At 46.1% G+C, this 12018-nt stretch overlaps 1 protein-coding gene across 1 annotated transcript; it reads left to right on the top strand.

Moving 5' to 3' along the window:
• Nucleotides 1–3491: 3491 nt before the first annotated feature.
• Cxcr2 (C-X-C motif chemokine receptor 2) lies at nucleotides 3492–11708 on the top strand. The gene is made up of 2 exons (XM_013113710.3): nucleotides 3492–4157; nucleotides 9434–11708. The coding sequence occupies exon 2, from the start codon at nucleotides 9453–9455 to the stop codon at nucleotides 10530–10532; it is 1080 nt and encodes a 359-aa protein (XP_012969164.1). The 5' UTR covers nucleotides 3492–4157; nucleotides 9434–9452; the 3' UTR covers nucleotides 10533–11708.
• The last annotated feature ends 310 nt before the right edge of the window (nucleotides 11709–12018 follow it).

Here is a 12018-nt window from a genome sequence, read left to right as displayed (position 1 = left end):
GGTGGGCAGAAGAGGTATAGTTATGGGGCTCTCTGTCCTTCCCTTTCAATTGTTATGGTGACTTGATGGGCCCCACACTGGGAGTACTTGGAAGGAGGGGCTGGGTCCTGGTGACTTAGCATTGGAGCTCACTTACTTTGACTATGATAAAGACCTTAGATGAGTTGATCTTGAGTAACATCATTTCCCCGGAAGTCTCTGAGAAAGCTTATGCAAACAGTGTTGTTCATTCACTAGGTGCTAACTGGGTCACTTCTGAGAAACCTGTTGCAGAAGAAATGTAGGCTCACTCTGTAACAAGGCAATTAGCTGCCCTACCCAAATTCTAGAGAATACTATGAACCCTAGACCAGTGTTCACACTGCCCCCATCCACTCTATTGGATGCTTGACCAAGGCTGTGGCTCTGACCAGAGCCTGGAGACAGCCTGAGGTCTTGGATGAATACCAATGCATTCTATTGCCTTTGCATGAAGTAAGAGTTTAGCAACAGGAGCTTCTGCCCGGTGCACTGGTAAGAACCTGTCCTCAGCAATCTCAGTCACAAAGTGATGGACAGAGGAGGCTCCCCCAAACAACTGAGGTACTAGAATCATCCTCAGAGTATGGCCCTTTCTGGGGATTGGCCTGACCCATGCAGTTTTACCAGAACAGAGTCTCTAGCCTATTAGCAGGAATTCCAGCATGGATTCTGGCCTTCCTCATAAGCAGATGGAAGTTGGGGTAACAGTAGAAGGCAGTTTTTAAGAGAACGGGGGATGATCTGGAAAAGAACTCTCCAGGAAGGATTCGAGGCCAGGAATGGGGAGTGTGAGCCTCAGCTCCCATGTCTGGGCAAAGAAAGAACAATGCTGAGTTCCCGCCTCCAGGTCAACACTGTTTCTGAACAGCCAACCAATCTCTTCAGCAAACTTGCCGAAGAGAAACTAGAAAGTTTCCAGACCACCCCAAGAACCTGACCCTGCAAGGATAGCAGTCCTCAAGTGCTGACTTTAAGGACCATGCCCAGCCACAGTCACACCCACAGGGGCACACGGGAGGGACCTCCAATGAGTCTTCCATGTCTCTGCCAGAGCCCTGCCTGAGCACATAATTTCTGAGCAAATGAGGTCACCATTGTCACTTTTGATGTGATTACATTTGTGCAGCCGTGCTGGAGAGGCTCTGAAAGGTTTGGACCACATCACATAGTTCTTCAACCAGAGGAATGTTCTCGTGTCCCATCAGTTCCCCCCCAAACTACCAATTTAGCAGTGTCCACCAAAAATACATGAAGCACTCATGGCACTCATCACACTGTGGTTCATTTGGGAGGGCAGAGACAAACTCACAAAGGCCTACTTTCAAGATGCAAAGGGATGAACAGCCTAGACCAAACATGGAAACAAAGAGAATCCGATCAGAGATCCTGAAGAGTATCCAAGGAAAGGGAGTGCACACCAAGGCCCCCAGAGAAATAGAATAACCCCTAGGGAGCTGCACAGGGTTCTCAGAGTTCAAGGTATGGCCAGAAGTAATATAGGGATCAGTCACAAGGATATCAAGTGTCCATCTCAGGACTGACTTCATCTGAGGCTGTTGAGGGTCTTAAAGGTTTCTAAGAGGCATATGAAGTGAGCATGCTTATATTTTGGGAAGATCTCCCTGGCAGCAGAATGTATGGTGGGTTGAAGCAGAAAGACAAAGGAGGAGGAGCTGAACATTCTAAATGCTTCATGGAGACTCGTCTGGTCCCTGTAACAACCATGTGCAGCAGGTGTTCTCATTGTGCCCATTCTATGAATGGTGAAACTAAGACCCAGTGAGATCAAACTGCTTGTTGTAGGTTTCTAATCAGTTTCTAATCAGGATTCTAACTCAGTCAGCCGAGCTCTGGAACCCACAGTCGTTGCGAAACTACTGATTTGGTTTAGGAGAGAGTATCAAGGGTTGCCTAACACTGTCAGGGAAGGTGGTGTAGAGAAGATAGGCAGGAGCAAATGAGAGAAAAAGCAGGGGGCATGTGAGGTGAGGCGGTACATGTCTCCAGCTGGGCCAGAGAAGCAGGCAACGGAATAGGCAGGAGGCAAAACACAGGAGAGTCAGGAGAGAATGGTGAATCTATAGAGCAGTTCTCAACCCATGGGTCACAACCCCTTGGGGGGGGGCAATGACCCTTTCACAGGGGCCGCTTATCAGATATCCAGCACATTCGATATTTACATTACGATTCATAACAGTTGCAAAACTACAGCTATGAAGTAGCAACAAAATATTTTATGGTTGGGGTCACCACAACATGAAGAACTGTAGTCAAAGCTTTAGGAAGATTGAGAGCCATTTATCTGAATGTTGTACATTTTGAGTTTGCAGCATCTGGGGAGCTTAAGGGAGACTGCAGGTGATCATTGTAAGGATTCGGGCATTATACTGGCCTGCCCGTCACCCCGCAGAATGCACTCAAACAGTACCCTGGTCAGCCCAGGGTTCCATGACTACTAGTCTGTACGCAGTTGCAAAGGACCCCTTTAAAAGAAAGACCTCCGCCCACTTACATTCTCTTTCCTGCTGTTTTCCTGGGGCAGACAGGACTTTTCCTGTCTCCCTCTTCTCTTCTGTCCTCTCTCTGACCCCCCCCCCCCCCGCGCTTTATTACTATTCCTAACAATTATTACATACAGTGTTGGAACTTAGGAGAGAAGCTGGGAACACGGATGCTAAAGACATTGACCGGTGGCACTATCTGAAGCCACAGGGGCAGGTGGAATCACCACAGAGTGCTGGAAAGGAAAGACAGGAAGGCCCAGGTAAAACCTCCAGGAAACTTTAAGCAGCAAATGGCACCCAGAGAAAGCAGGGGTAAATGAGAAGAGAACAAGTCGGCAGGACTCAAGTGATGCAGAAACCAAAGACGGTAAGTTCAGCGGAGGTGCAGGACAATGCAACTAGGAAACTATTGTCTTTATTGGGAAAACGAAGAAAAAAAAAAACACTTGTATTTGCATGGGAAAAATCTGGAAAGATGCACACACAAAGATGTATGTCATGGGACTTAGCAGTCAAGAACACTTACTCTTGGAAAGAACCTGGGTTCAATTCCCAGCACCTACATGGCGGGTCACAACTATCCATAACTCCAGCTCCAGGGGATCCAACATCCTTTTCCTACCTCCAAGGGCATCAGGAAGGTGTGTATGTGGTACACATACAAAAATGCAAGCAAAATACTTACATATATGTTGTTTTGTACAATATGAAGTAGCTTAGAATAGGGCATAGCCTGGTCTCAACAATGTGGGTGGTGGTTATCATGGGAACAGATATGAGTGAAGAAGAGTGTGTGCTTTTGTGTTGTTTGTCTCGATCTGCTTGTCTTGAGATGCTGTTTTGCTAATACAAAAATAACTTAACTGAAGGAAGACAAAGGTTGCCACACCCCTTCCCCCTCCCCCGCCCATGCATTACTGGTCATCCTGGAAGATTAGGGAAAGAAGCCCTTGGCAGGGTGTTTGTGGAGCAGCAAATGAGAGGCGAGGAAGTGCAGAGAGCAACTGTGGAAAGGAAGATGTGGCAAAACAGAGGCAAAGGTTTCTGAGACAGAGTGAGAAGGACTAAGTTCAGGCTGAAGGGGAATTGTGGCGACAGAAGGCAGATCCTCCAGGGGGAGAGGACACCGCGGGTCCCCCAGGCAGGGCAGAGGCTCACAAGAAACAGAAGTACCCGTTTTCTTGCTGACCCTGAGAGGAAGGAAGGAAGGAAGGAAGTGTGAGTTCAGACAAGTCCATCAGCAGGGTCTGGAGAGCCCACATCTTCCTTGTTAAAAAAAGAGGCATAGGCTGGGAAGGAAGCTGTCTTCTGCCTTCAGATTGGCAGGCTCCTCCAGAAGCCATCAGAAGGTGTGAAAATCCCAAGAGCTCACCGCAGAATCACCAGGTGGAACCCGAGCCTGAAGTCAGAGTCCCAGAACAGACTAGCCTCCTCTACAGGACACCTCCCTTGAGGGTGGGACGTTTGGTCCCAAGGGCCTCCAGGACTTCCTCATCGGTAGCCCAGGTCAGAGGCTTCCCCATCGCAGCTCCCTCACTTTCTTCCAGTCTAACAGCCCTGACTGCCTCCAAGCCTTGAGTCACAGGGAATCCGGGCTACTCCACTCACAGCAGTGTTGTGCAGCGACTACAGGTAGGAGGGCTGATTGGTCACTGACTGGGAATGCATTTCTGGTAGAAGGGATCTGGGAAGTCTTCTTTTCCTGGAGCCCTGGGAAGTGGGATACTGTATTATACAACCTTAGAGCTGGTCACCTGTGGCCACCGAACCCTTGAAATGTAGCTACAGGGGCCAAGTAAGTAATTTTTTAAGTTATTGTTTGTATATGTGCTTTCCATGGAATACGTGTGGAGTTGAGAGGGCATCTTTGTGAAATCAGTTCTTCACATGGGTTCTAGAGACCCAAGTCAGATCATCTGAAGTACTTTTGCTGGCCGAAACATCTATCTCCCCAGTTCTCAGAGAAGTAAATTCCACTCTATTTTAGCTACTTTTCATTTAGAGAGCTAAATGGGCTATAGCTACAATTCTGGGCAGAGAACACTTGGAACAACTTAGTGTCTTCCAGGAGAACACTGAAGCCTAGGGACAGATGATGATTTTGCCCCGACCCTTAAGAGCAGGACCAAGATTAGAACTCTTTTCTTAATTACAAAACATAGCTCTTTCTGCCGCTTCTCTAAGAAGACAAGTCATATTCTCTCTCTCTCTCTCTCTCTCTCTCTCTCTCTCTCTCTCTCTCTCTCTCTCTCTCTCTCTCTCTCTCTCTCCTTCCCTTCTCCCAACAAACTTTCCACATTAAAAAACAAATAAGTAAAGCTTGATGCAGGGTCTCAGGTAGCCCAGTCTACATTGGGGAGGAGAAAAAAACAAAAAAACGGAAGTGGGCAGTTGAGAAATGTCCAATCTGGGCTCCTTTTCCACACCAATGGTATTTGATTGTCTGGGACAAAGCTGTACCTATGGACCTAGGAAACCTGAGGCTGGCATCCTGCTCCTCGTGGAATTTGACAAAAGAGCATTTAAGAGGAGATTTTAAAATCCATTAAAAACGTTTGCAGCCCAGTTGAGCTGTGTCATTCTAGGTGAGTTGCTTCACCTCCTGAGACTTGGTTTCCTCACCCAGAACGTGCCGACTGCATACACTAATGAGAGGACCGAAAGATAAAGTAAATGGTGGAAAGCCCTTTGCCTGTGAGGCTGCAAGCCTGTCAGCCATCTAGAGTCCAACTAGTCTGACGGCTGTTATCCAGGTCAGAGCACGTGAAGGTACTCACAGGACTACCTGAATGCTAGGTAGGGTCGCTACTCTCCCTGACCGTGACTGAGACTATGATAGGAAAGAATAGTCCTCTGTAGACATACCGTCTCAATTCTAAGAGTCATAGTACAATCTAGTACTGTGTTGTGTGTACATTTATGCATATGTGGGCATGCATATGTATGTGTGCATGTATGTGTGTGTGTAGAGTGTCACACACATCTGTAACTCGCCTATGGATAACCATCTTTTCACTACCAGGTTTTATTGTCCACTGGCCTGATATTATTTCATTCTTCCCCAGAGGGGGAAAGAAACCAGACAAATACTAAGGAGTGTTTGCTGGAACTGGACGCTAGGGTAAACCACTTCAGTGTGTGTGCTCTGGACTCTGGGATACAGACTAACAAGGGGCGGGGTGGAATTCCCACACTGTCCCCTGGGCATGCAGATAGTGGATGTCCATGACTCTACCTTTAGTAACGCTTTTCACTTGTAATCACCAGCAAAGGGGACAAGATATGTCCCTGGTGTCAAGTGTTCAAAATGTGTCAATTGTAGCATATTTCTTTGGGGCCACCAACCAGCTCCCAAATCATGACACAGAGACTTTTATCAGTTATGAATGTTCAACCTTATCTTAAGTTTGTCCCACTAACTCTTATAACTTAATTTAACCTATTTCTCTTCAGCTACATTTTGCCTCAGGGATTTTTACCTTTCTAAATAAATGGAAATTCTGTGTGTCCTACTCCATGTCTGTCCGGCAGCTGCCTGACTGACTAGCCCTGGGCCTCCCTCTCTTTTTTTCCCTGGTTCTCTCCCCCTCTTTTCTCTCAAGCCTAGATTCCTCCTCCTTATTCTCCCTGCCTGTCAGCCCCACCTAGCCCTCTATTGCCTAACTATTGGCCATTCAGCTCTTTAATAGACCAATCAGGTGCCTTAGGTAGGCAAAGCAATATATCTTTACATAGTTAAACCAATGCAGCATAAACAAATGCAACACACCTTCACGTAGTTAAGGTAATATTCCACAACAGTCAATACTGGGTTGGGATTTTCACTTTTATCAAAAGGTTGTTTCCAAAGGAGAGGGTGTCGGCTCCCAGGGTGTGTCAGCAATGCCATGGAGCTGACAAGTGTGCGAGCCATGAAAGCACAGCAACACCCGAAACTGGGCCCACGGTCAGCACCAGTGGCTGAGAGAAAAGCAAAAGAAAAGGAAGGAAGGGGTGGAGACCCGTGTGGGGTGAAGCCGCTTGGTACACAGCGAGGAGGAAGAATTTGGGTGCTTTTGAAGAGTATAGGGGACAGAGAAAACAAGCAGCGTCTAGTCTAAAGAGGAGCATGGCTGCAAGTGCCAGGACCTCAGTGTCCAGCTCTGCTGCCTGGTTGAACCACCCCACTTAAACCAGAGAGAGAAACAGCATGGCTGAACGGCAAGGTAGACCCCCTTGGGGCAGCTGGAGTAGGGGCGGCTGGAGTAGGGGGAGTCAGAGCCTAGCTGCAGGAGCCAGTGGCTCTGAGATCATAGCAAAGACAGGGGGGTGTGGTCCTGCGCAAATCCTTTCCTTTATCTGGGACTCTTTCCTCCCCACTGAAACCTGGAAAGACGGGCTAGGAAACCTCATTGGATCACTTCCCAATTCGAGTCCTTTAAATGCATAAGAAGACTCCATCTGTGGGCCCGGCCATGTTCCTCCCCTGCTTGAACAATCTAATCCATCCCTCGTTTCCTCTAGATAATTCTTACTACCACTGATCTTTGTGGGTCACAGCGCCTAACTTAGCTGTCCCATGGGTGAAAAGCTAGCATCCTGATGAGTCTGGAACACCCCGACACTATCTAGAATTTTTCTCTATGTCCCTCTATACTTAGCCTGACCTTGGGTATGTCCCCCATCCCTGAACCCATAAACATTAGGCCTTCTTACCATAGAGGAAGAACTCCTGACCCCTTTCCTGTACCCTCCGAAAACTACTTAGAACAACTTGCAGCCCAGCCCCTACCTGCAGTCTTCCCATGCCTGCCTACCATCTTTGTTGGGACCGGAGATGCACCAGGCACTGAGGACTCCCACAGTCCTACAGCATTTATGGACTGTATTTCTAAAGAGAATGAGGATTGGAGTCACTGTAAAATGACTGGTTTATCTGTCACTGAAAAGATTTCCTGGAAAGTTTGGGGCCTGAAAACTTCCCACATGCTTGAGTTTTTTCATGTGCCTCACTAATTCATCCCATCCGTGGAGTTTCTGGGCTAATGTGAGTTTCAAGCAGCAGGCATGTCAAATTCAATCCAGGAGCACCTACTGCATCCTAGAAGCCATGACAGGGCACTCAATTGAAGATGTTTGGTTTACCATTCCAGCAATAGTTATTTCATTAATTGGCAACCTAAGGAGTGGCAAAAATGGCAATGCCCAAGTTTCCAAGCAATAAGAGGGGACTGCACCCACATTGGCTGTAAGATAATTCAAGAACTTAGATATGTGAGGGTCGTAGCTCTATGGTAGAACGTGTGCTTAGCAGGGCCACAGCTCAGGGGGAATGATAAATCTAAATGCTTAGCCATTGAACATACCTATCATAAAAGGTATGATCTTCCAACAGTAACCTAAAGACAATAAGTAGAGTTGATAAATGACATGTAAGCAGAGTTGTAGAGTTGAATTCCGGCAACACCAGGACAGTCCTCTGATCACAGGCTGGTTACTGAGCCTTATCTTCTCCCCAGCAAACAGAGGCTAATCATACCACTTGTGATGACCAAGGGTAATCTTGCACAAAGCACATCTCAACCATTATCTTCCATCCTTTCCTTTGTCCCTACACCCACTAACTCATCCCTTTTAGAGATTAGTGCATGAAGACACAAACAGCAACCCTTGTCCCTTCACTGATGACTGTATTGCTAGTCTCTCCTGGTCCTCTCCCCTGAAGATCTGCCTTCCATCCTGGCCTTCATGGTCTCCTTACGGAACGTCAAGCCTACCCTTGCTACCTGGGAGTGGGAGCTGCTCACAGCCCTGCATTTTACTTGCTTTCCAAGATCTCTCTACCTGCCAAACTCAGGTGGTTAAGTTGGGGATCAAGCACCTTTACCCAATAAGCCACTTCCCCAAACTTATTGTTTTGGTTTTGATTTTTGATGTCTGTTTGGCTGATACTGTTGTCTTTGTTTTGAACAGGGTTTCATATAGTCTAAGCTAGCCTTGAACTTTGTAGCTGAAAGATAACTTTAAAGTCCTGAGATTCCTCCCTCTACCCCCTGTGTGCTGAGTGCTGGGATTATAGGCATGTGCCATCACATAGTTTATTTAGTTTATTCAGTTCTGGAAATTCAACTCAGAACTATGTGCATGTGAGGCAAGCATTCTATCCACTAAGCACCTTCAGCCCATATTTGTTATTATTTTTTAAATTGATTTTTTTAACATTTTTTCATGTGCGTGAGTGTTTCAACTGCAAGTATCCATGTGCACCATGTGCGTGCCTGGTACCCAAGGAAGCCAGAAGAGATTATCTGATCCCTTAGAACTGGAGTTACAGGTGGTTGTTGGCTGTCAGGTGGATGCTGAAACCCAAACCTGAGTCCTCTGCAAGAACAGCCAGTGCTCTTAACCTCTTAGCCCTCTCTCCAGCCCCATCTTTTTGTTATTCTTTTTGTTATTCTTATTATTATTGCTTTAATATGTGTATTTATTTTGTAGGACCATGTGCTCTCCAATTGACCTTTTTATTTTTAATGTTTTATTAACTAACATATTTTAGTTATGTATAATAATGAGTTTAATTATAACATTTTCACACAAATTTATAATGTATTTGTACATCCTTGACTATACAGCAGGTTTAAAGCCAACCAAGATCCTACTTCAAGGAAAAAAATGTCTTGAAGGGAACTGTAGTCTTTATCCTACACACACACACACACACACACACACACACACACACACACACCAAAATGCCTACTATTTTGTCTCAAATGCTTACTGCTATCATCTTCACATTTGAAGGGAAAATTGTCTTCCTTGTAATATGCAATCCAATGCAACAAATCCTTGTATCCCAGTTCCTTGGGTGGATAAACAAGAATCAGGATAACTTTGCTATGTAATAACCATCATCTCTCCTCTATTGACAGGATTGCATTTACCTCCAAAATGGTAGAAATCAGGGTGGATAATTTCAGCCTTGACTATTTCTTCAGTGGAGATATTGATAGTTACAATTATAGCTCTGACCTGCCTGCCACTCTACCAGATGCTGCCCCATGCCACCCAGAGGACTTAGAAATCAACAGATATGCTGTGGTCGTAACATACGTCCTGGTAACCCTGCTGAGCCTTCTGGGAAACTCCCTGGTGATGCTAGTCATTTTATACAACCGGAGCACCTGCTCTGTCACTGATGTCTACCTGCTGAATCTAGCCATTGCCGACCTGTTGTTTGCCCTGACCTTGCCTGTCTGGGCTGCATCCAAGATAAATGGCTGGAATTTTGGTACCACTATGTGCAAGATATTCTCATTCGTGAAGGAAGTTACCTTCTACAGTAGTGTCTTGCTACTAGCCTGCATCAGTATGGACCGCTACCTGGCCATCGTCCATGCCACAAGCACACTGATCCAAAAGAGACACTTGGTCAAATTTGTATGCATAACCATGTGGGTACTGTCAGTATTGGTGTCCCTGCCCATCTTAATTCTGCGTAACATCGTCAAGACAGGCTCTTCTACTCTAGTCTGCTATGAGGATGCAGGTAACGACACGACCAAGTGGAGGATGGTATTACGCTTCCTGCCTCAGACCCTCGGCTTCCTCATGCCGCTTCTGATCATGCTGTTCTGCTATGGGTTCACACTGCGCACACTCTTTAAGGCCCACATGGGGCAGAAGCACCGGGCCATGCGGGTCATCTTTGCTGTTGTGCTTGTCTTCCTGCTCTGCTGGCTGCCCTACAACCTGGTCCTGTTCTCAGACACCCTTATGAGGACCAAAAGGATCCAGGAGACCTGCAAGCGCCGCGAAGACATTGACAGGGCTCTGAATGCTACTGAGATTCTGGGCTTCCTCCACAGCTGCCTTAACCCCATCATCTACGCATTTATTGGCCAGAAGTTTCGCTATGGACTCCTCAAGATCATGGCTACCTATGGCCTTGTCAGCAAGGAGTTCTTGGCCAAGGAGGGCAGGCCTTCCTTTGTTGGCTCTTCTTCAGCAAACACCTCCACTACCCTCTAAGACTGTCCACCTAAACTATGGCCCCTCAGGGTTCATTCCTGTCCTTCAGCATGGCTCATGTCCAAAGACTGTGGTGTCTGAATTGATGCAGCCCCCGCCACAGTTATAGGGAGACAGAGGCCACATTCTTACCAGACCCCCATTGCAGAGTTTAGAACACTTACCCTGGCTGTTCACTCCCCTCCATATTGGTTTGCCTACTGATAAAGTTGGTCTATCCTAACACTGGCCCCAAACACTCTTTTTCCAAGAAGCATAAATTAAAATTATAGTGGGATACTTCCTCCTACCCATCAGAATCCTCATCAGTAAAAGGAAGAGGTAGAAGAGGAGGACAGAAAATAGCAAGGGTCATAAGGAAGTAGAGAAAGGGAAAGTTTTCACCTTACTGATAGACCGGTACCATACCTCAGGCACAGTGAGACACAGCATATCATTATCCTTACAATCAACATTAAATACAGAACTACCACATAACCCAGCAATTCCACCTCTAAGTAAGTACCAAGAAGAATTGGAAGCAAGGGCTCAGACATTTGTAGGCTGATGTTAACAGCAGCATTATTCATACGAGTTGAAGGTCAAAACAATTAAAAAATGGCCAACAAATGAATGGGTAAGTGCACACAACGGGAGACCACCCCACAATGAGAAAGAATAAGAAACTGATCCATGTGACCACATGAATGAGCCTTGAAAGCATGATTCCAAGTGGAATAGGCAAGGCCCCAAAGACAAAACTTGTATGTTCACACTTAGGAAGTACCAAGAATAATAAGGTAGTGGTGACTAGAGACTGGACAATGGAGGATGGGACATCAGTGTTTAATAGTACAACTCTAGTTTGGGATGACGTAAGAGTCCCGCAGGTAGACCCTAACTACTGTGTGCAGTATTGTGAAAGTGCTCATTGCCATTGCATTTTTAAAAATTAAAATAAGGGCGAGGTATTGTTCACTGGTGGAGTGCTGACTTAATGTTTCTGAGCACTCAGGCTTAAACCCTAGCACCTCAACAAATGAAAAACAAAAGCAAAACTGGCAACTTTTGTTATGTATATTTTACCTCAGTTTATAAAAAAAACTAAGTCTTTTACCACTGAACCAATGCAGAACTATCTACCTTATCATTTTTTATAAAATGTGACCATTAAATGCCTTTTTAAAACTATATAAACCACTTGTAGTTGGCTATTTATTTCAGTACTTTTTTATAGACTGGACAACGGTGAGCATAAGGCTGAGAATTTGTGTTGTTTTAACTATTTCTTTTTTTTTACATTCTCTCTCTCTCCCTCTCTCTCTCGCTCACTCGCTTGCTCTGTCTCTCTCTCTCTGTCTCTCTCTCGCTCACTCGCTTGCTCTGTCTCTCTCTCTCTCTGGCTCTGTCTCTCTCTCTCTCCCTCTCTCTCCCACCCTCCCTCTTTCTCCCTTGCTTCCCCCCCCCCCCGTGTGTGTGTGTGTGTGTGTGTGTGTGTGTGTGTGTG

This window comes from Mesocricetus auratus, unplaced genomic scaffold (genome assembly GCF_017639785.1).
Source record: "Mesocricetus auratus isolate SY011 unplaced genomic scaffold, BCM_Maur_2.0 Super-Scaffold_100010, whole genome shotgun sequence".
Lineage (NCBI taxonomy): Eukaryota > Metazoa > Chordata > Mammalia > Rodentia > Cricetidae > Mesocricetus > Mesocricetus auratus.
This window is presented reverse-complemented; position numbering and strand designations above follow the sequence as displayed.

What these genes read in the sequence shown, in the direction of transcription:
- Cxcr2 (XM_013113710.3), top strand. Translation starts at nt 9,453, where the DNA reads ATGGTAGAAATCAGGGTGGATAATTTCAGCCTTGACTATTTCTTCAGT.